This window comes from Musa acuminata, chromosome BXJ3-2, assembly GCF_036884655.1.
Source record: "Musa acuminata AAA Group cultivar baxijiao chromosome BXJ3-2, Cavendish_Baxijiao_AAA, whole genome shotgun sequence".
Lineage (NCBI taxonomy): Eukaryota > Viridiplantae > Streptophyta > Magnoliopsida > Zingiberales > Musaceae > Musa > Musa acuminata.
In genome coordinates, this window is record NC_088350.1 from 32,906,358 (window position 1) to 32,929,871 (window position 23,514).

The 23,514-nt window shown below is 39.4% G+C and overlaps 4 protein-coding genes across 5 annotated transcripts; 3 read left to right on the forward strand and 1 right to left on the reverse strand.

The window, feature by feature from the left end:
• The first annotated feature begins 10 nt into the window (after positions 1-10).
• On the forward strand, positions 11-3,975 carry LOC103974601 (uncharacterized). Its single transcript, XM_009389456.3, has 7 exons — positions 11-382; positions 2,591-2,639; positions 2,725-2,827; positions 2,925-3,020; positions 3,137-3,211; positions 3,303-3,372; positions 3,747-3,975. Exons 1-7 carry the CDS (start codon positions 71-73, stop codon positions 3,813-3,815), a joined length of 774 nt encoding a protein of 257 aa, XP_009387731.2. The 5' UTR covers positions 11-70; the 3' UTR covers positions 3,816-3,975.
• A 465-nt stretch (positions 3,976-4,440) lies between these two features.
• LOC103974590 (superoxide dismutase [Mn], mitochondrial) lies at positions 4,441-9,465 on the forward strand. Its single transcript, XM_009389449.3, has 6 exons — positions 4,441-4,846; positions 5,396-5,442; positions 5,539-5,664; positions 5,764-5,820; positions 7,429-7,506; positions 9,138-9,465. Exons 1-6 carry the CDS (start codon positions 4,510-4,512, stop codon positions 9,228-9,230), a joined length of 738 nt encoding a protein of 245 aa, XP_009387724.2. The 5' UTR covers positions 4,441-4,509; the 3' UTR covers positions 9,231-9,465.
• Positions 9,466-13,108: 3,643 nt separating this feature from the next.
• LOC135630839 (transcription repressor OFP1-like) lies at positions 13,109-14,473 on the reverse strand. Its single transcript, XM_065138070.1, has one exon. The coding sequence runs from the start codon at positions 14,030-14,032 to the stop codon at positions 13,202-13,204; it is 831 nt and encodes a 276-aa protein (XP_064994142.1). The 5' UTR covers positions 14,033-14,473; the 3' UTR covers positions 13,109-13,201.
• Positions 14,474-19,560: 5,087 nt separating this feature from the next.
• On the forward strand, positions 19,561-21,006 carry LOC135630660 (EPIDERMAL PATTERNING FACTOR-like protein 4). 2 transcript variants are annotated; one of them, XM_065137764.1, is made up of 4 exons: positions 19,561-19,579; positions 19,670-20,042; positions 20,130-20,164; positions 20,384-21,006. In XM_065137764.1, exons 2-4 carry the CDS (start codon positions 19,916-19,918, stop codon positions 20,618-20,620), a joined length of 399 nt encoding a protein of 132 aa, XP_064993836.1. In that variant the 5' UTR covers positions 19,561-19,579; positions 19,670-19,915; the 3' UTR covers positions 20,621-21,006. The 2 variants fall into 2 exon arrangements, with proteins under 2 accessions (XP_064993836.1, XP_064993837.1); XM_065137765.1 differs by lacking the exon at positions 19,561-19,579 and having other exon boundaries at positions 19,587-19,810; positions 19,904-20,042.
• The last annotated feature ends 2,508 nt before the right edge of the window (positions 21,007-23,514 follow it).

Below are 23,514 nucleotides of genomic sequence, written 5' to 3' on the forward strand. Positions count from 1 at the left end.
TTAGATAGCTGATCGACGCCTCTATCTCTTTTCCGTCTAATGCCCCGACTGCGCCACTCGGTGTCTACAAATGTCGCCAGCCGCTTCGTCGTCATTGTTGCTGTCGAAGGCGGCTCGGTTCCTCGCCGCGCGAGCCCCTGGAAGCTTCGCGAAGGCGCGCGCCGTCGAGAGCCTTATAAGGCCCCTACGCACCTTAAAGACTCCTCCGATCGCCGCCGCCGGGATGGAAGGGGGGGAACGCGGCTCGGCGTCTAAGCCCGGGATCTCGGTCTCTTCGGGCGGTGGATCGGGCCACACCTTCCCGATCTCTCGTTCGACCGTCCTTAAGATTCAGAAGGGGGACATCACTGTGTGGTCCGTCGATGGATCGACCGACGCGATCGTGAGCTCTCGAATCCCTTCTTTTCCCGTTTGGTTTATTATATCTATTGGAATTACAAGAACTGTTAGGAGTGAAATAGCTCGTTTTAGGTTTATCTCGTTTGGGAAGATTCTTCTTTAGATTTCGTTATAGGAACAATTGAAGGTTGAGTTTCTATCAGTGTTAAATCTCTCTCTCTCTCTCTCTCTGAGTGCACAATCAAGATCTCATTGATGAATTGGTACTTTTTCTTGCATCAAACTTGAATTGGATGAGCTCACAGAATATTGCTTTTGCTTTATTATATTGAAAGTTTGTTAGGACCTGACATGTGTTCTACATGACTGTTTTTCTCATGAAAAGTAGTTCCGATCGTGATCACATTAGGTTGATGAGAGTGGACTTGGATCTCTATACATTTCTTGATGATCTGATTGTGCATTTTTAGGCCAAAAGGAACATGCATTCCACACAACGTTAGCCAAAAAGGAATATGCCTTTATTTGATGTTGCATGCCTTTACCGTACTGTTTTGATTTGTTGTGTTAGACAGAGTCTGAATTTGTATCAAGGAACAGTAGGATTCTAGTCTAGTTTGCATTTGAATCACTTGCAATTGATGTCGAACGGTGACTGTGGTTGCTGTCTGATGCAAGCAGGGAATCTGGCTTGCAGAAGAGAAGAGATGAGTCAAAATCTGAGCAGTTTAGAGGACTATTCACATCAATTTTGGATGCATGATTGAAGAAAGGTTGTTTGTGTACCAAGAAACTAGAGGTTTTAGATCTTCTACCAAGACAGAAGAAAAAAATAGAAATGAACAAGGAAATCAGTGCCACTGAATAATCTTACAATTATGGCCTACAGTTATCAGCTACTAAGAGACTCGACAAAGAAAGAGTTATTGGCAATCTTTTAAGCTTAGAATTTAGATTTAGGGGAGTAAGTTAGAAAGTAAGAGAAAAGAATAAGTGAATAGGCAAGATGGAAGACTCATAGAAAACAGGCCACTGCCTTGAACCTCTTTCAGTATACAGAAATTTCAACATACAATGATTGTCTACAAGAGTCCATTAACCATGATTGCATTTATATAGTGTTGTTACCTATTCAAATTACTCCCTGACTGGAGCTTGAGAAGAGAAAAGATTTAGCTTTTGTTTCGCTCAAAAAGTATTCATGGAGCTGCCCAGTGATCCACCACAGATGGCCTAGGACCTATTGTGAGTGCTGGGTGCCTAGGCAGATTGAAGATGTGCAAGTGCTAGTATAGACCTGCCCTTTCCCTTCCTCATCAATAGAGAACATGGTTTTCAATTTTGGGGATTGTCAATCCTGTAAATCATTTAACAGGTGATTAGTCAATTTTATAGAGCCTCACTGACTTCTATCCGGATGCTAGTGGCCTTGGTCCTACAGGAGAATTGTAGCTTCACTTGACTTATAATTAGATCCTCAAGCAGAATATGATCTCCTCCAACTTGTGTTTCACTGAAGCAGTGCGCCTAATCAAACCAGATACCGAATTTCAGGAACTAGTTAGAATAAATGAATGATTTTGATGGTGACATTTGATTGAATGATATGTGTGTATGCCACTTACTTGATGAAACTTGGGGAGTTTAGAAATTAGACACTTGCATGCTTCAGTATGGAAACTTGTTTGAATTTTTCTTGGCAATTAACTAATTTTAACCTTTTATATGACCAGAAAAAAAGTCTCAAATTGCATACTTTGCTATATTACATATGGTTATGGTTATATATTCACATAAAGAACATTCCATGGATATGCTGCTACAGCAGCTTTTGAGCAATCATATTCACTCTCAGTGACTATCTACTTGTGCACATCAGAAGCAGAGAAGATAAAAACATGGTTTGCAATATCATACCGTACCGCTCGGTATGGGCGGTACATACCAATCCGATAGAGGATCATTATGGGTTGTACATTGGTACATCTTAATGTATCGTATGTTGGTACACTTGGTACAGCTCGATATGTACCATACCAATGGTTGATCGGTGCATCAGTACGGTACGATATTCAGAACTTTGGATAAAACATCTGATAAAATGTGCATCTGTGTCAGCTGCTAAAAGTTGTAACGAAGACAACAAAATATCATTTAATAACTATATGTATGTGTCAAGAGAAAAAAAAAAACTATATGTAAATCACTTCCCTTTTCATGTATGAGTTCCTATAAAAGTGGAAAATTTCAGGTAAATGCAGCAAATGAAAAAATGCTCGGAGGTGGTGGTGTAGATGGAGGTAAGTGCTCAGGTTTTTTTAACGTTATTGTCTCATTGATTTGTTTTCTTTCTTTTCTTTTCTGAAAGCTCAATAACTGTATCAGCCATACATAGAGCTGCTGGGCCAGAACTTTTAGAGGCATGTCGAAAGGTCCCCGAGGTCCAGCCAGGAGTTCGTTGTCCCACAGGCGAAGCCGGGATAACTCCGTAAGCTTTCTTTCCTTTAGAGACAATTGTATTACTGCATTCTAATCCTACTTGGCCACTTGCCATGAAAAGACTTGAATTATCAAACTTTGTGTAGAGCTTTCCGGTTGCCTGTGGCACATGTGATACATACTGTTGGCCCCATCTATGATGTTGATAAGCAGCCTGAGGTTTCTCTGAGTAATGCATACAGGTAAAGCTGGTCTCTTGTTGACCGAGGATATTTTTGCATAATATAGAACTTATTGCTCGTCTGGCAACTTTGTGACCAGCACATCAGTAACAATTAACTTAATTATCTGATTGCAGAAATAGCTTGAAGCTAGCTAAAGAGAATAATATTCAATATATTGCTTTTCCAGCTATATCTTGTGGTGTCTACAGGTATTCAACATTAACCATATATACTTGTAAGGTTGGAAGTAATGGTTCTTGAATTGAATTTGATTTTTATGTTCTCTTTTCACTTCCATAGATACCCTTACAAGGAAGCTTCCAGTATAGCTATATCCGTGGCAAAGGAGTTCCTTGACGCCTTTAAAGAGGTAGATCAGCCATTCGCATCTCTCAATTATTACCTTAATGTGTCTTTCATCCAACATATCAGTCTAGCTGTAGGTACTTATTTTGTGATGTGTTTGTGTGGCTTTCATTTATTTTATTTTTCTCTAGAAATGTTATTTCATGTGTTGCAACCAGTGACTTGGGATCTGATTAATTAGTCACTAGATAGAACATGTTCTCATCCATGCCTATATTTTGTTGGATTCGTAACTGATGCTTGATTTTTGTTTACAAAGATTCGAGAAATTGTTGGCCTTGTCCAACTTTAATGAATATGTTTGATGTGATTACACTTGACGGGTAAATGAATATATCCTAGTCCAAAAATAATTAGATAAACCTTTTTCTTTTGCAGGTACACTTTGTGTTGTTTTCAGATGAACTTTACGGTGTCTGGGTTGAGAGTGCTAATGAGCTGCTGTAGACATGATGGTAAGAATGCTCGGATACATCGAAGCTAGGACCTGATCTTGATGAGCATTAGTAATATAGTTATGTCATGAGAACAATGTATTGTGCAACCTATCTGCAGAATGGTGAATCTTGTGTGCCTGTTAAATCTCTATGGGAAAAACTTTTTATCACATCCTTAATCTCATGTTGGTTTTTACATGCTCTGGATAAATATCAGAACCTGCTCTGGGGGTCATAATCATTAGAATATAATAACACTAAATACTTTATAGGAATTAAATATTCTCAAGAAATAAAAATCCTGAAGAGCCTATAGTTGTTCTGGTGATTGTAGATGTGCATCTCTTATCCTCGTGAAGATTGAGGATATTGTGTGTATGTATATACTCTGAAATCATTGCATCTTCATTTGGATAACATTGCCTAATGGTGTCAGAAGGTGAGATTTCTTGCAAGATGGGTGGCGAGTGAAGTCCTGGAGAATATTCAGGAATAAACATTATTATTTTTTGGTTCTTCTTGTAGCCGGTTTAAACCGGGTTTCAAATTAAAACTAGGCCCGCCGGTTCAACGAGGACCGTATTGTAATTCTCATTTTAACTTTGGGGTCAACGAATTCACTCACAGTGTGCTCCTCTCCGCTTTATAACAACAGTAGCCGCCGTCGAACCGTCGTCTCATCTAGAGCTTTGGGGGTATCGGCCATGGCTCTCCGGACCCTCTTCACCAAGAAATCCCTAGCCCTAGCTTCCGCCTTCCGCCCCATTGCCGTCGCATCTGCCGCTGGAGACCTGCGCCTTGGATCGGGTCTCTCGCAGGCCCGGGGCCTCACGGTCGCCGCACTCCCGGACCTCCCCTACGACTACGGCGCCCTCGAGCCCGCCATCAGCGGCGAAATCATGAGGCTCCACCACCAGAAGCATCATCAGGCGTACGTCACCAACTACAACAACGCACTCGAGCAGCTCGAGGCGGCGATCGCGAAGGGGGACGCCACCGCGGTCGTCCGGCTCCAGAGCGCCATCAAATTCAATGGCGGAGGTCCGTGCGCTAGTGCATCTTTTCTCTTTCACCCTTGTGTTTGCTCGCTTTGGATTGGATTATGGCTTAAAGAACGCCTTGTGGTTTCCATCTGGGTTTTCTGTTACTTCTTTTGGGGTTTTCACTTGTATAAGTTTGATCATCTATCAAATTTGTCTGAATTGGATAAGATATACATAGATATATTCTGGAAAGGCTTAATCTACAGTATTATTATGTGGAGAATTGGGGATTAGTAGGATTATTATTGGACTTGTCCATTTTCTCCTCCACAATGTTGGTCTGGAGCGGTGAGAGTAATGTAACAACCCAGTTTAATCTTACATTCTGATGCGGGAAGAGAATTGAGTTGGTTTATAAGGTAGATGCGTTTTGGATCGGTGGCGACACAGATTGCATCAATGACGTCGTACGTATAGTTGTCAGAAGTCTGCAGGATATACCTAGATATCTGTTGAAGTTGGCTAGTAGTGGGAATTGAAGATATTGGTTTCATGATGCCTGTTGGTCTGAATTATTTCAACAAGGGATTTTGATGCTTTCTTGCAGGTCATATCAACCACTCGATCTTCTGGAAAAATCTCAAGCCTGTGAATGTAATTGCAATCTTTCCAATTTAATTACATACAGAACATCTTGACTTTGTATCTTTGCTTCCACTATGTTATTATGGACAAAGGAAAATCTTTCAGGAAGGTGGAGGTGAGCCTCCACACAGTTCACTTGGGTGGACAATCGACACAGACTTTGGTTCTTTGGAGGCTCTGGTGCAGAAAATGAATGCAGAAGGTGCTGCTTTGCAGGGATCTGGCTGGGTGGTGAGTTTGTTTAGTTTAACAATATAGAAGGTCTGTTCGATGTGGTGCATGTTTATCTGGGTGCTTATTGCTTACTTTTTTTTACTATCTTTATAACAGTGGCTAGCTTTGGATAAGGGGTTTAAGAAGCTCACTGTCGAAACCACTGCAAATCAGGTAAGACAATCTTCCACAGCCTCATATGTATTATGAATGCAAGGCTGCTTTCCGATAACCTCTTATGAACAAAAAATGTTTTTTGTCTATCACTTAATTGCTCAAGAAAAAATCAGAAACTGAATCTAAGTTAATCATAAAACCATCCCATCAATCTAATTTTTCCTTGTTTAGCATGGACATTAAATTCTTTAGCCTATTTACTTCTCAAAAATGTGGATCCAGTTGTATTTTATCTTTTTTCTTGAGGTATTTGATGAACAAGCAGAACCAAGTGTCTCAAAGATTTTCTCAACATATCAACATTACGGGCCTTGTTTATGTTGTATGGTGGGAAATACTTATATTTGGCTGCTTTCTTTTTCGCTCATATGTAAAACATTAAATGATTCTGTAGTAATCATCATATTTAAGCCAATTTAGTTAAGTTGTTTTTCTTTTTTGTTATTCGTTCTTGGTTTGCTAAACAATACTTCAATAATGGTTGGAGAAACTCTTTATCATTAAGTGTTGTCTCCTTTAACTGACTGGTTTTTTATGCATATTATAATTTTTACAGGTGTATTTTGATGCTTTTATGGCAAATTTGAGAACACTTTTTCCCGAGTTTCTTAGTGTTATAATCGATGTGAATATTACATGCTCCTTTTTAGTATATGCTTTAATCAGACAATTGATTGTGTATGCATCTGCTATAATCCAAAAATAGAAAAACACAAGTGTGCAGTACGAGTCCAATCTCAGCTATACAAGAGTGTAAGCTACATGCTTTTCTTGTCGGAGCATGTCAGTTAGTTCTCATGAAGATTGGTCTATTAGTTGTGATCAAACTCATTGTAGCAAGTAGTTAGATTAATTTGTTTCGATTAAAGCATCATTTGTAGTTCAGTTTGTGGTTTTCTTAAGATTTTATGATGCCATAAAATTATAATACCCCAACCCTAGCAAGAAATTAGGGGTGATACAATGCCATATTCCCATAAGTTACCCAGTGGGAATGTAAGGTTTGATACAAAAGTAAATAACTTACACAACACATTTATTAACTCAGAAAGCATTTGTTGCATATTCAATAAATTCCTTTACATCTTAAAGGATTCGCATTAATTTTCTTGGTAATGTTTGAATGAGTATATATGTCTATATTGCGAAGATCTTCTTATTAATTTTCTTGGTAATGTTTGAATGTGAAGATTTTCGGTTTTCCTCTAGAGCGAGAGTATATTTGATACTGAAATGATTGGGTGTATAGTGTAATCAATATCTTGCCACTTTAGACAGGTTGGGATGGTATAATTACTATTTTCTTTTCATGTCATAAATGCTATGAGAAAATAGGAGGTTAATCCTTTAGGCTATACATATGGGAATATAGAGTATCTCGGGTTCTCCAAACAGCTGCCATAATATAATTATTTCTGAAGTTCAATTAATGTCCTAAAATTTTATAACATTTCAATGATTTGTTTCTAAGCATATGCTTTATCGTTGTTGTATCACAGGATTTAGTAACTTTGAGCCTTTGATGTATGCATTTTATGTTCTGGTATTCTTCCATTACTTTTATATATATGCCTAGAGGGGATTGGCTAACTGCTCTCTTTACAGGATCCACTAGTGACCAAAGGTGCAAACTTGGTTCCTTTGCTAGGTATTGATGTGTGGGAACACGCATACTACCTGCAGGTATATATGTTAGCCTCTTCTATGTTTACCAACTAATATCTGTAGATTGTCAGAAAGTAGGTCATGTTGATGCAATATCACTCTTTAGGAGCATACAAATCATGGTTTGCCTTACTAGTCCATACCAATGTACCGACCGACATCAATATGGTATGTACTAAGCTGTACTGATGTAGTGACATATAGTATGGTAAGATATATCGACATATCAGTATGTATCGCCTATATCGGTCCTTTGTTAGATCGGTATGTACCGCTCATACCAGGTGGTACGCCACAGCATGATGAACCTTGATACAACTGTGGTGATCATACGAGAAATATAAAGATGTGCTTGGATTTATGCATGTTTATGCCTTTGCATACATCTCACATACAAACATGTATATAAATTTGTGTGTGAAGTATTGAATATGCAGGTGGTAAGTTATCAGATAACACATTTGCAATATATGTTGGTGCATCTGCTATTAATATATTTAACAAAACATAATCAAGCACAAACAAATAGTAGATAAAAAATAAAGGGATAAATATATGCCACGGTCAAATCGTGAACTTATAAAATATTTTTGTACTTACTAAGAAGCTAATGAGAAGTTGTAGGAAAAATATCAATTTAACTAGATTATATACTTGGCCATGTAATAAAATATTAAAATAGTCTGTACAAGTGACAATGAGAAGACATTGAACCCAAAATGTGATCACATCTCATGTTAATACAGACATTATAATTGTTAGTTTCAACATATGTGGTCACACATGTAGCTGCATTTGCTGCATACTTAAGCAGCATCTGCCTTATGTGATGTGGTATCATGATGGCATATGCATACCCAATTGCAATATGATATATATTACTTTCTAAAAATGTGATACAAATTGAATGTTCAAATGTAAGAATATCCAAAAGCTAATAGCAAATATCACACCGAGTAATAAAACATTTAACAAATAGATCGCAAAATATAGCTTGACTGTGACTATATCATTGTATAAAGGTTTTTTTGGTAATTTTCTGTTTTGGGAATTTTGATATGATATACCTGATGATGGTTTACCTTTGGTTGAAGAAGTGATATCAGAAGGGAATTCTATAACTGAGAGCTAGAACTGCTTGGCCTTTTACATCTGCACCACTGTTGCATGGACATGGGATTCTGATAAAATGTGTACTCTTGTCCTATGTGGCATGTCCATGGTGAAGACAAAAAAAGAAAAAAATGCTTGCATTTTTCTAGGATGCAGGAAAAAAAAAGCTTTGTCCATTCACATGAATTGGGACATGGTCTAGATGGACAGTTATCATGCCAATTTTGATGTGTAAGAACGAGGACAGATTTGTTGATTCCTTATCTATCTAGATGGATAAGATGACTAAACCTAGTACTGGGATCAGTTTTTCACTTGCTGCAACTGATGTTGGCAATGAACGTGGTTAGATTCTAGGGATTTAATTATGCATCTTCAATTCACTCCCGTTCCTTAAATAATTCATAGCTTTGTTTTGAAATCTCATTGCACATGATGATTGGTTTCGTTTTGGGATTCAGACTCCTAGACCTTTTGATGTGTTTGTACATAGCATGTAAGTGTTATTTCTGAACCATGTTTCCACTTTGTTGCAGTACAAAAATGTGAGGCCAGACTATCTGAAGAACATATGGAAGGTTATAGACTGGAAATATGCTAGCGAAGTGTATGAGAAGGAGACCGCCTGATGTATCACCTTTCTATTCCCTGGGTGAATTTTCCGGCATGTAATTCCCCCATTGTGTTTACTTAGAGGACTTCTGTATCCAAAAAAGAATAAGGAGGGCCTGTACTGTCTCGGACGCAGGTACACTTTTGATCTAGGTTCCAAGAATCTGTCACTACTTGTTCATGCCCTGTTTTTTTATGCTCTCTACTAGTAGAACTACTGCTTGTGCCAATGCGGCAACTGGAGTATCACAATATGCAGTGTGCACCTAGCGCTATTAGATTCTTTGGCTGCATCCATCTGGGAGTGCGGGGTTCATGGTATGTCACCTGTTTGAGAAACTGGCACAGAGGAAAAAGGGGTCAATTTTCCACCTTAGTATTTTCTGGTTGTATCCGAATGGTGAGCCGGTGCTTCCATGAACTCGACATTCCCAGCCAATTAGCAAATAAAAGGTGCTTCCATGAACTCGACACTCCCAGCCAATTAGCAAATAAAAGGACTATTCTCTCACATCTTTGAGTTGCAAGTTCGACTAGGTTGTAGTTCCTTTCCGTTTATTTTCTGATGATTTCCTTTTGTCATTGAAGATCGACTCCATCGGCGGAAGGTATTGTTCCACTAGGTTGTAGTTCCTTTCCGTTTATTTTCTGGTTGTATATTACTTTATTTGAGGGTATATAGTTCGTATGCAGATCATGTGAGCAAGCCATTACTGATGAGAGAGAGAGGAGAGACTTGAAACAGTACTTGAATATGAGGAGAGACTTGAAACAGTACTTGAAGCCATTATTTGAGGGTATATAGTAAGTAATTGAGTTCATTTCCAATCTCGAATATGAGGAGAGACTTGAAACAGTACTTGGAGAATCCTTGAATACTGTGTGGAGGATGTTATGTTGCAGCTGAAATATGCCACATTGATCAGAATGTACTTTGGTGTATTTTGTTCCACCAATCCCACTACGAACTCTTGTTCCTGCTACATTTCATGAATAGCAACAACTTCTCTGACCTTTTTAACTTTGAAGGGAAGAAAAGAAGGTAAAAGAGAACTCAGCCAATCCTTTCAGGCCTAAAGCACTTAATTCCATACAGAGAGCTGCAGAAATGGCAGGCAAAACAGCATACTGAAACTTTGGCAAGCCTTCTCGCTGCTGCCAGGAGAAACGGAAAACTCTCCAAACCCCAAACATGTCTTTGTAGATGGAGAGGAAGCAACAAAAAAATGAGGACTGGCGCTATGTTTTCAGCATCATTTGGTCGCATGTGCTTCTCTGCTATGCTAGCTTGTGAACCTCTCTTTCTTTCTTCTTGGTATTCAGGGTCCGTTGGTTTCCTGCACACTCTGAGCCTCCTGTTGGCTACCACTGGTCATTAAGGATGCTTCACCCGATGGAGAAGTGTGGTGAGAGATGAATCTCTCATGTTCATCATTCTATGTTGGCTGTTCTTTGCAGAAATGAAAGGCAACTATCTCTTTGCCATGATATGCTTGAAAGTCTGATTGCTATGATTGTGATGAGCTCCACTGCCAACCCCTAATCTTGCACCGCAATGATCGAACCACGATAAATTCTTAGATCACCACCCACCTAGATTTTGGTTGCATGCAGGTTTGGCAAAGGCCTACCTACCCTATTGATAGATTTTTGAATGGCCGTCACCCTACGTGGTCTTCCATCTTCCATCTTGCTTGGGGCTGATACTCCACCGGTGTAGCTATCACTAAATCTAAGAAATCAAAAGAGCATCAAACCAAACAGGACAAGAACAACTCAATAAAGTGGAATAGTTCATGCTGTTCATAAGTGCACAAGATCCAGCTCTGCATGCCTCGACTCTGCGAAGGGTGTTGAGGACAGCATTTGTCTCTCTGCAGATGGACCCAAGTCTGGTCCCCGATCCTGTAGAGGACGCAATGCTTCTGTTGACGTAAGGACACTGCTATGCCCACTTGCAACTTTCGTAGGCCATGTACTGTGCCATGACAAGTGCAGCAGTTCTGAGATCATGGAAGATTGATAACTTTTTTTCATTTCAGAACATGTATGTATGTGCAATCACATTATGAGACAAATCCGTAGAATTTTATATCATTGTTATATTTGCTGTGGTAAACTTATTTCCTTGCCAAGTAAATAATCCGAGTTCAATTTTTTTGAGTAAGACTGCATACTCTGCTGCTTATAAACCCAAGAAAGGTGCCTTCAAATACCTTAGTGAAGAGTTGCAAAGAATCCAAAACATCATATTGTCAGCTTTTGATGGATTATGAAGGAAAATATCTGAATTATCTTAAGTTGCATGCATTTAAAAGACATGAAATAGAGCTTAAATTTTCCACCTTATTTCCATCTACTAAGCAAACTCTCGAAAGACTGAGCTAATCATATCATATACATATGAAGACCACATAAAGGCAAATAAAGTATGCCAAGACTTCCAACCCTAACCAATATTTTGAATTATGATGATTAAAAAAAAAAGATCTTTAAATAAAATATAGAATTCATCAAGTATTTTTAATGTTTTTTTCTCAGATGTCAGGAATAATTCTTCTGAAGAGAACCAAAAGGACATCTGAAATACATGGTCTCCTGGTGAATTCAGATGTCAGGGGTTTTTCCTCTGCCCTCTGTTAGTAACTCCAATCAGTATGGAACCCTTTTTCCTCTTTCATGTTGATCAAAGCTCATCATCTTTTTGTAGTTTTGACTATCCTTGATGGTATAGAGTCCAATGCCTCATGTACTGACATTCCATGACACAAGCAACCTTTACTGCTTCCATGCTTCCCTCTGGTAGTTTTGCTTTACTGAAAGCTTCCTTTATTTCTTTTTTATCTTGGGACACAAGAGGAGGAAACTTCATTATCTACTTGGTGTATGTGACTCTATCCGCCCATCTTTCTATGACAGGGATATATGTGATGTCAACATTAATATTAAAACAGACAATGTGATGTTAGAATGTTATGATAAGATTGTTCTTTTGCGATTAGATGACTAAGATCATTGATCCTTTTAGAATCCTGTACTGGCAGAAACCTTGGGTGTCCTTCTGTCTATCTATACTGAAGTGGATAAATCACATTAGATTTCAGGTTGATGTTAGCTTCCACATTCGATAAATGGAGATCATATGCATTCAGTGACACACATTTGGCGACCACATCATCCTTCAATGTGTTTAGGTCTGATTCAATAATCCACTCAAGTAGCTTTTTCCACCTGAGTCAGCCAAGAGTTGGATATCCATGAGGTGGTAGGTGGAATGCCACCTACCACATTTAGCTAAATGACCTAACTTGGATATAATTAACACATAAAGAGTCAGAGAAGCAACGAAAGGGTTGTTCATCAACTACATCGACGTCGATACAAATATAAAGCGGTCCTCACTTGTTATCGTCGCTCTTTTTATCCATGATCCCTCAGTAACACTGTCGTCTGTCACCACCGACGTCATTCGTCATCCCCAATTGGAACATTAAAGTTGGCGGGGTATGTATGATCTCGAAGTAAATAGATCATATGTGATTTGTTGCACTTAGCCAGCTAAAAGAATTAGATAGATTCATGCAAAACAAAAGTGAAGCTGTTTGGGTTGAGCAGAAGAACAACCATCAAGTTTGGAGTCCACGAATCTGTGCAACCGAGCCATCAACCACAGATTAAATGTGTTCCCGATGAAGCTCTCACCACCACACAATCCCGAGTATCATTTTGCATGTCCTGAGCATGAGATTCATCATGGATAGAGAGAGGTTTTCGTAGAGTTCTTGGACCACCGCATATTGACAGATTGGCATGACAAGCCTTGTTGAGTTGTAAGGATGTTTAGGATGGGACTAATTGATTGGTGATCATGACCCCCTCCTACTTGCAAGCAAACTAGTCTTCTCTCCTTTGTGATTGTCCAGCAATGGTGGCAAAGGAACAAACACATGCAATGGAGAAGGAGAAAACTTGGAAGCCGAACATAGCGTTACATTCTAAGATCAGTTAGAGCAAACCAAACATGCTCGAAAACCTTGATGATGTCTTCGTGATACTCCTTGGAGTTCAGTGACAAGTAGCAAGCGAGCAGCTCCTCCAAATCCTTCAGCTCGTGCAGGTTGTTCTCCACGATCATCTCCACCATCGACTTGGTGAAGTCCCTGCGGGGATTGGAGGACGACTTGATGATCACCAAGCTCTCGGACACTGCTCTTCGCTGCCGCATCGCCATCTTCCTCCTGCTCTCAACTCTGGGAGAGTTCTGCCCGATTCTAATGCGATGAACTCCTGATGCTGATCTCCTTGCCGCTGTCCCGTGATGATGCTTAGTGGAAACACGAGCGTCATGCGGTGCAGGCTTTAGCACTTCCTTCTTCACTGGCTTTGTTAGTATGGGAGGCAGGTTGAGCTCCGATGCCACTTCCAAGCTGCTGTCGGCCGTGGTGACGAAGGAAGAGGCATGGAAGCCGTCACTGTTTGGGATCTCAGGCATCATGGATTCAGCGTTGCACACAGAGGCTAAACTGCGACGACGATGATGACGGCAACAATGGCAGTCTGCCGGAGAGGCCATGGCGTTGACTGGGGAGCGAGCAGGTGTCTCTGCTCTCTCTATGGTGGGGATGTAGGAGGAGGCTCGGTTGGGAAGGTGGTGATGCTGCTTGGGCTGTGGAAGTGGAGGGAGAGTTGATGCAGAAGCCAAGCCTTTCTTCATGGAGTGCCGCATGCTGTGGCTTCTATTGGCTCTGCCGAGACCTTTAAGCTTGCAGAACCAAGAGTTGGAGATGATATGAGATAGCTTGAACCTATAATTTCCCATCTATGGTGACTTAATCCTCCAAGAGAAGGATATCCTTCACAGAAACACTAAATCATCTCAGCAAATGGTAGCAGGGAACAGCCTATGGATTCCATCTTGCATCGGTCTCCTATCTTTTGTTGTGAGGTAGTGTTGCTAACCTTCTCTAGGGGAAGAGCTAAGCATACACAAGTTGATGGATTCTCTCTCTCTCTCTCTCTCTCTCTCTCTCTCTCTCTCTCTGTTGCTAACCTTCTCTAGGGGAAGAGCTATGCATACACGCAGATGGATTCTCTCTCTCTCTCTCTGTTGCTAACCTTCTCTAGGGGAAGAGCTAAGCATACACAAGTAGATGGATTCTCTCTCTCTCTCTCTCTCTCTCTCGGGTCAAATTTGTATGGGTTTTGGAGGGTGGAGGGAGATAAATAGAGAGAAAAGAGAGGGGCGTGAAGAAGAAGAAGAAGAAGAAGAAGAAGAAGAAGAAGAGTGGGTTTGTGTCTCTACGTTGATGATAGGTTCAAACTAAGAAAACATTTTCTTAAAAGGCAAAAATCTAGAAGAATCAGTCCCTCCATATCTCAATTTTATAGCATTATCAGAACTTTTGACAAGTGAAATGGATGTGACTATGAGGTTTTGATAGACGGGAAGGAAGAAAGAGTTCGGTAGGGGTCCATTGCGATCATTGATTGCAGGTGTTGGGGAGGAATGTGCTGTTGCACCCAAATTTATTATGCCTCCAAAATTATTAGCTCAAATCTCTGTAAACACATTGTTCTATTAGCCCTGTGAGACACAAGTATATTTATGCCTTCAATAATGCAACATCAATAACAATAACAATAATGTAAATTTTAATTATTTGGGATTGATTATATTGTTCTTTTCTAGATTTATAAAAAAATTATGTATTTAGTTAAATTTATAAAATAAATTATTTATAATATTTAAATCTTTACTTATAGTTTCTATTAAGATCATTTTAGGTTTTTCTTTACTTCTTTTCGTATCGCTAACATTAATTATTTTATCTTTTCTTACTATAGCATCCGAAGTGATATATAATTGTTCATAATTATAAATAATTTTTTAAATGATTTTCATTTAAAATGGTCTCCTCAACACATGATCATATCATATTTTAAATAATTTTTATTTATCTTATCTTCTATCGAAGTGATATATAATTGTTCACAAATAGAAATAATTTTTTCTTATTTTTTCTAATAACTCTACATATTCATCTCAATATTTTCATATTGGTAACATTAACTTTATGTATATATTTTTTCCTAACACATAGATCGATAAAATATTATTAGTCTCATAATTATCTTATATATTTTTAATCTCAAAGATATATGATGACTACACGTGACGTTCCTCATCATTTTAACCATCATATTTTTTTTACATTATTAATAATATCTTTATTTTTTTATCTTATTAAATAATTAATAATCTAAAAAAATTTAACCACACATGATTACTTTTAATGAAATTATTAATAAAAAAAGGTATTGATGTGCATATATGATGCCATATAACATTTGTGTGGTGAATACATGAGATGTGAAATGACCGACATATCACGCCAAGTTCGTTCAATAGGCGGAACTATGGCTTATATGATGTATATGTGACACGTGGCAGCACAAGAGCTGTTTAGATCTATTGGATCGTGAATGTGTCAACACTGTCATTTTAATAATATGTAATCATTAGAGCGTCATGTCACAAATTAATAATATTTAATTTTTCATTCATATTCATCTCAAATTTAATTAAAATTGTAAATTAATTTAATTGAGTGGGATAAACATAGATACCTATATAAATCCAACCTCATACGTATGTTATGTGGGCTTGGGTCGGCCCAAATAATACATGGATTCTAATATAGAAGCTTGGTTGATTGAAGATTGGGGAAATCTTACCTAGGGTTTATAAGTCACAATCTTGATCCAACCCAATCCAAATCTAGATTGAGATTTTTCCTACTTAAACCGTACTGATCAGGGCTAAGCTCAATTTAGATTCTTATAACAAATAAATAAATGATTTAAGAAAAATTATAAGAGTTTATTAGGGAGATGTCGATGATGTTCGGATCAGTCTAATTTGGTTCGAGCTAGTATGCACAAAAAAAACTTATGGGTCGAAAAGACCTCATATGTTCGATCAAATATCGACCTAATAGAGTTTTTATACATATATATATTATTGATCGGATCCATCCTTCCTTTGTTGGATATATTATTATAAATATTTTTTCTATCAATAATATTACTTATTAAAAAAAATCCTTAAAAGGAGTTTCAGAATTTACATTTTAATATTTAAACAAGCTTAACCTAAGTGAGCTCCACTCCAACACTGCATGAATACTATAGCAAACGATCCCACGCATGCATGTCATCCGTAGCTCCGACCCTCAAAAGAGAACGAGAGAGTGGAATGGTAAAGCAACCATTCCTTTCTCTTCCTTATACCGCACTCCATCGTCGTATGATGCTACCCTTGGCTTCCTTCGACTCCAAGCTCCTCATCCAGCCATGCAAAAGGCTCTCCCGGCTCCTCACCCTCCCCTGTGCAGCCCCTTATTAGCTTCCTTCTCGAGCCTCTGCAAAGGACCCAAGTGAAGCAGCAGCAGTGGCTGAAGGAGGAGTCTCCGCCGACAAGCATGACGGACAGAGAAGACAAAGGGGTGGAGGCGGCGTGCCGGAGCTTCGAGAAGTATCTGGTGGAGATGATGGTGGAGGATGGGACGGTGAGGGAGCTGACGGACGTGGAGGAGCTCCTCCGCTCTTGGAACAGCTTGACGTCTCCTGTCTTCGTTGATCTGGTGTGCAGGTTCTACGGGGAGCTTTGCAGTGACCTCTTCTCCGGCAGTCGAGAACATGAGATGCACGATGAAGCCATGTGATCGAATCAGTGCTCACATCTTTGTCTTTCTCGCTTTGCATTCTTGAAGCGCAAGGAAAGTTTATTCTTCGAGTCCTATGAGATGGAAGGCAGTATGTTCGTGGTTTGCTCTTTCATGCTCGAATCAAAGACATGTATACCAAAATTACTTTGTTCTTATATAGTTAATTCTCTGCATCTGTTTGGTTTCGACAATATGAACGGCTACATCTGCTGCAAAGAAGTCGAAATTGATCGTTAATTCAGATTATAAACATAAAAGGTCACTTTGAGATGATATGATATTCCTTTTATCAAACATAAAACTAAAATTAACAAATAATTAATATCTTTATTAGCCGACAAAGGATATCAGAAGCTTAAATTGAATGGTCCGAAGGTATATTAATGAAATATCGAACAATGGATGAAGAATCTTCAAAGAATCAAATAAGAGAGAGAGAGAGAGAGAGAGAGAGAGAGAGAGAGAGAGAGAGAGAGAATATGTTTGTTGGCACTTGTAATAAGCTGTGTAGTCTTTGAGAAGATGAACCAATTAGGTTTTCTTCTCCTCAGGTAAAAGATCCCATTATAGGTGCAATAATTTATCATAGTGAAAACATTCTTGAATTGCAGTAAACTATTTCTTTTCAGCTAACCTATCATAGGAGGTAGAAAAATCACTCATGATGAGAAATTATCATTAGGGTTACGATTGATCATCCTTGTTGATGGAAAATATTTCAACACTAGTTGAGTTGGTGGGAGTAGGTTGAGTTGGCAGTTGGCACCTCCTCAGTCAACCCTCACTAGCCTCATGCCGCACGAGGTGGTACGAATCGATGTCGTGCCATAAGAGTCCAAACAGATAAACTAGCGTTGTTAGGTGCTATACGGGTTTGTCACTCGCATGAATGTGTCGCAAAATGTATGAGTGGCTCTTGTAGCCGTAGTTCCCTCCTACTAGCTCCGCATGTATAAAAATTGATCCTCGACCACCTGAGGAGGAGATCGAGAGGAGAACAACCCACCTGATATAGATCCATTCTTCATATACTAACTTAAGCATCGGAGTGGTTGAGTCGAAAATCTCCTGACACCGATCTATTGTGCAGGATCTCAACGAAGATCAAACCTACCTCAGCTCCACCTCGAGACTACTCGAACAGCTTGGCAACAATCTCGAAACTGTCCTCTCCGGCCCCTACCTTGCTCACGCTAATCCATCTCTCCCTTAAGAATTTACTTGGACGACCTTGTGCCTTTGAGTGATCAAACCATAACACTCCTGATTTCTTCAATCACAAGTAACTACACATCTTTGGATTGGAACTTCGTTGACCCATCTGAAACCATTCAGCCATCATTAAAGAAAGTGAAATGCATGGCCTAAAGCTAGCTCAGACACTTTAAATAATGCAGGTTTGACCAAGACAAGGTCTGAATGAATCATTTCCAATCGAACCAAGACAAGTGCTTGATATGTGTCCCCAGTAGGTGAGTGAGCATTGAACCTGGTTGCAGCTGAACCCTGCGCAGGGCTGTCTTTATATACAGGTGAAATGTCACACCATTCAACTCTATCAGGGTGGCTACTCTTTAGCTACCCATGAGAAAGCACATGAAGTTTGGCAATAAAGAAGGTAATATTTGGTGTCTTATCAGAATGCATGACACAGATAGCAGGTTTAATGATCTCAAAACCATCAGCAAAAATATTCTCAAGAGAATATTAAGCGTCATATTCTTCCTAATAGTGATTTCTGATTCATCCTGTGACGCCTGACCAAACCTAAGTAAGAAGACATCAGCTGCACAAGTTCTTATTTTTATCCTGAAAATGCTTTTGATGTATCAATCAGCTCAACGTATCTTGGTGTAGTTTGAGGGCACAATGCAGCAGCCAGGCTTGTCACAGTCCATGACAAGAGAGCGGAGGTTCACTCTCACATACTGATCAGATTGATACCTACAGTTGTGGAGAGAGAGAGAGAGAGTGTGTGTGTGTGTGTCTCTCTCTCTCTATCTCTAGGCAGTGTATATACATAGATACTTTTATGCTGGAAAGGCTTCGGGCGTATCCGCTCAGTCTCGGTAAAGTCTGAGGCTCACTGCAGCGACCGGGGAGGTCACAGTCTATGACAAGAGAGTGGGGGGGGTCAGTCTCCAGCTCCCATCGTGCGTGGGGCTGTCGGATTGCTAGATTTGAGCAGGGGGGTGGGGCCATGCATCAGCATCCTGCAAGGAATAAAGGTGCCCCCCTGGGGAGGACTGTAACAAAGGCTAGGTGACAAGCTCAGTACACCCCACTGTGTATCCTCTTGTCCACCTGCTCTTCGCGAATCCACAGCCACACCCTCGCCTGCATGTGCGACACAGCAACTGTGAGATGGAGCGTCTCATTCTTTTAGGGTTGGGTCCGATAACATCACCGTGGGCCTCGGAAAGAGAAAGGTGGCAGCAAAAGATAGTTCACAGCTAGCGTTCTTCGGTCAAAAGGTAACCATTATTTCGTGCTTTCAGGTTGCCATCAGACGGAACACGCAATCTTAATTCCAAGTTTGACTGTATTGGCTGCAGCTGTATTGGCTCAGATGGAGTTCGCCACGACCCGGCCATCCTCCTATCTATTTCATCAAATAGTTTCATGAATACACAGTAGCTGTGTGTGTGTGTGTGTGTGTGTGTGGTTTGCTGCTATAATTGCTTCCTATCTCTATCAACAAAAGGAGTCTTAAATCCATGTCCTTGCAGCGTGGAGCAACTGGGAGGAACTTTGTGAACCAGCAAGCGGATCTTTCGTTCTAGCTTGGAGACAGGCGCACCGATCGAAGCAAAGCCCCGCGATCAGCTCCGTAGCCGTGCCTAGATTTCACTGCTTGTCTTCTTCGAGAGGTGGGAGATCTGCAGCTCAAAAAGACTCTTTAGATCTCCAGAGCTGTGGTTCATCGATCACCTGTCTATGTTCATTGCTTGGTTCTTCTGAAGCTTTACTTGTCCATGGGGATGAGAGGGAACCCTGAAGGAAGATTGGCGTCAAAAGTGGCCCTTCTGTGCTGTGCTTTCTTGTTTATCTTCTCTGTTCTCAGTCTCGCTGCAGGAAACAGCAGCAGTAGGGATCGTTCAGGTGAGCAAACTCCATCGTGCGAGCTGATGTTATATCTCTTCTTCCTTTCTGAGTTCCTGACATTGTTGATGGCATTTGCCGCTGCAGAGATCACAAGCTGGAGAACAAAGTTCGACCCACAGGTGAGTTCTTCATTGAAGCCTTCTCGCTCTCAGGTTGAAGATAAGTGACAGAGTGGCTTCTGATTCCTTATTTGGCTGCATCAAATGGTTCTGAGAACTCGGCGGTGCATTTTAGCGAAGCGCTCCCTCGCTAAGATGCGCCGGTCCGGGCCGGTCGATGAGGAACGCTGAGCGCCTCCGTACTAACTTGCGCCGGGTGGCGAAATCGTGTGACCGCAGGGGTGGCGGTGGCGGCGGCAGGGGCCCGAGGCCGCGGTGGCGGCGGTGGTGGCAATGAGACGAAGGGGGCTGATGGGGCCAGGGTCGCATCCGCCACGTTGCACATCGAGGTGCGGCGCGTGCACCCCGTGCTGGCCGGTGCACGTCCCGGTCCCGCCAAGGGCGCCAGCGGACGCCGCCGAGTACTACCCCGAGGCCTGGCGGTGCAAATGCGGCGGCCGCCTCTACGTGCCGTAACCAACACCCACGACCTCCACTCGCGCAGCAGCACATAGAGGAAGAAGAAGACTCCCATCATACTACTCTGCCCTCTCATCAACAGAGAGAGAAAGAGAACCTGCATTTGCTACTTCTGCACAATTCACCTGCCATGCGTGTGAGCTCAAAGAAGCATTAAGCCCTGAGAAGAAGCACTTGAAATTAATGTACAGAAGCATACATTCATCCAAACAACGTATGTTGCACAGTGCATGCATCTGCCATTTTGTGTGTGTATATATACATTGATTAAGCTCTACAAGGTTTGAGCCTTGTAGAGAAAGTGCTTATCATGTATATAGATGCATGGTTTTCGAGCGCATCCATTAATAATATGTTTCCATCCTTTGATTGTGTAGCTCCAATCATAGATAAGAAGAACTTGGTTCATTCAACTATGCATTCAACAATTCAAATGCATGTAAAACTATTTATAATAAAACAAATTAGTTCTTATAATAATTTTCAAAATATTGATTCCATTTCTAATTTCTAGGAATCCAAATCAAACCAAATGATCTTGATTCTAGTTCGAGACCATCGTTGAATTTATTTAGTTTTGATATCGGAAAACTACTAATAGATCGGTTCTTATGACGTATTATCGTCTGAACCTTAGTGACTTCATAGTATTCTTAATGATGGTATTTTATTCGATGTTAATTTTTATCTTAATCTAAGTCGATAGGTCGTAACACGAAGGTGTCACATGACTAAGCTAAGCTAAATTTAGCTAATCTATGACAAATTATATGTGTATGACTAAAGTTTTTTATTTTAGATATTAGTTTTATGCCACAAAGCGAACCTTTATTCAACAAAGACACAATCTCTAACTTTGTATTTGTTGCAAGATGATTGTACAATATTTTCTTGGAGCAAACCTATTCTGATATCCCAAATGTTGAAATTTCTAAGAATAATGGTCATGCATTCTTTCTTCATCCAAATCTTCCAACTTTGGAAGGCAAATTAAAAAGTAAGAATACTATTATTTTGATTTTATGATTAATCATGGAGACCAAAATAATTTATTTAAAATTTGTTCATATCGCATTAAAAATATTGTTGTTGTTGTTGTTATTATTAATTTAAAATAAGAATACAACATGCTATTGAGAATACAAAATAAATAGATCTTATTCTATCTATTAACTTAATTTTTTTGCGTCTTATTAGTGTTCAAATCATATATACTATTAGGCATAGAATGTATGATCATGAAGACAAATATGATTTACAATGCATGCAGATAATGAAGTGATCAAACATGTTATCGAAAATATAAAATGCATAATAAATATGTAAATATACAATTAGTCCAATAGATAAAATTGGCCACCAAGTTTAAGAGTCAGTGATGCTAGTGGGTGATGAGCCATGGGGAAATAAAAAGGTTGAAGATTTGTAGGAGCTCTTTGAAGAGGTTATCTTGGAAACTTGCAAATTGCACAAAGGACATGGAAGAAAGTGTAGCACTTTCTTGGATCCTCTTAACATCCATCACATGCAACTTGACCACTCTACAACCCTACTTCAAAAGCTGAGTGATGATGATGATGATGGTGTGGTCACAAAACCTAATCATTCTTTTGGCACAACTGTGCTTTAAGACTGAAGTGTCAATCTCCATTAGTATGAGTTCTTTTGATTTGCTAGTGAGGACCCAAAAGCCAATAAAATATATTTTTTAATTTATAATTTATTATGTTTAGAAATATGTTATAAATGTGTACATTAATATTTGATAATTATTTAAAATCATATTTGACCTAGATGTTATATTGTAAATGCTTAAATGTCGATGCTATCTTATGATAATATTAGCAATTTAGTATTTACATGATGTTAATATTTTTTTTTAAATTTAAAAGCACCCTGTGACATTTTATAAAATCATAAAATTATTAGTATATAATTAAAATCCTAACCTTCGTTTCCTTTCTCATTCTCTTAATTTTTATCGTTATCGACTCTTTCTATAATAAGTCCACCCTATCGTTTGCTTCATCGCACCATTCGCTTCATTGAGTTGTTTGTTTGTTTCATCGCTAATATCAAGAATGATACTAATTTTTTTAATTAATTAATTAATTATTAGTTTATATCTATATTAAAAATAATATAATGATAAATTCATCACATAATATTCAAATGAACCCTTAAAATATAATTTTATAAAAATATTAATATATATTTAAAATATATTTTTCATCTATTGCTTATCAAGCACCCGAAATATTTCACAACTACACATTAACTTAAACTTTTTTTGTTTCTTCAAATATATATCAAAAACATAAATATATTCTCAAACATACTCGTGAACTCCACAACAACTAAACATGTAAGCAACGTCGTATCATATGGAAGATATGAAATCAAAAAATTTTAGACGCATCTAATTCGATTGGACCGAATCACGCCCATGGGGGCCCAGTAGGCATCGTGTCGAACCTAAACCATGCATCGTGTCCCACCAACCAAATGCGGGGCCCGGCGACGTCACACGCTTTGATTGAAAGCTGTGCCAATTCTTCTGGGGCCCATGCAGTTATTATATATATATATATATATATATATAACACCAAGAGAAAATATATATAATATTTAAAACCTGGGGCTAGATATTTTTTGGTGACACGGACGGTGAGAGGTCGTCGCCGATGTCGTGACTCAAGTTGTCGGTAGTGCGCACAGGAAACTTCAATAAGACGGTAGAAGAGCAACGTCCCAAATGGGCCGAGGTGGGCCGGGCCCATTTTCTCCTTTTTAATATTAATTAAACATAAAAAAGACAATAAATGTAAATCTCGTGGGAAAGATCGTGAAACAAACTTCTGTAAGACGCCAGAAGAGCAACGTCCCAAATG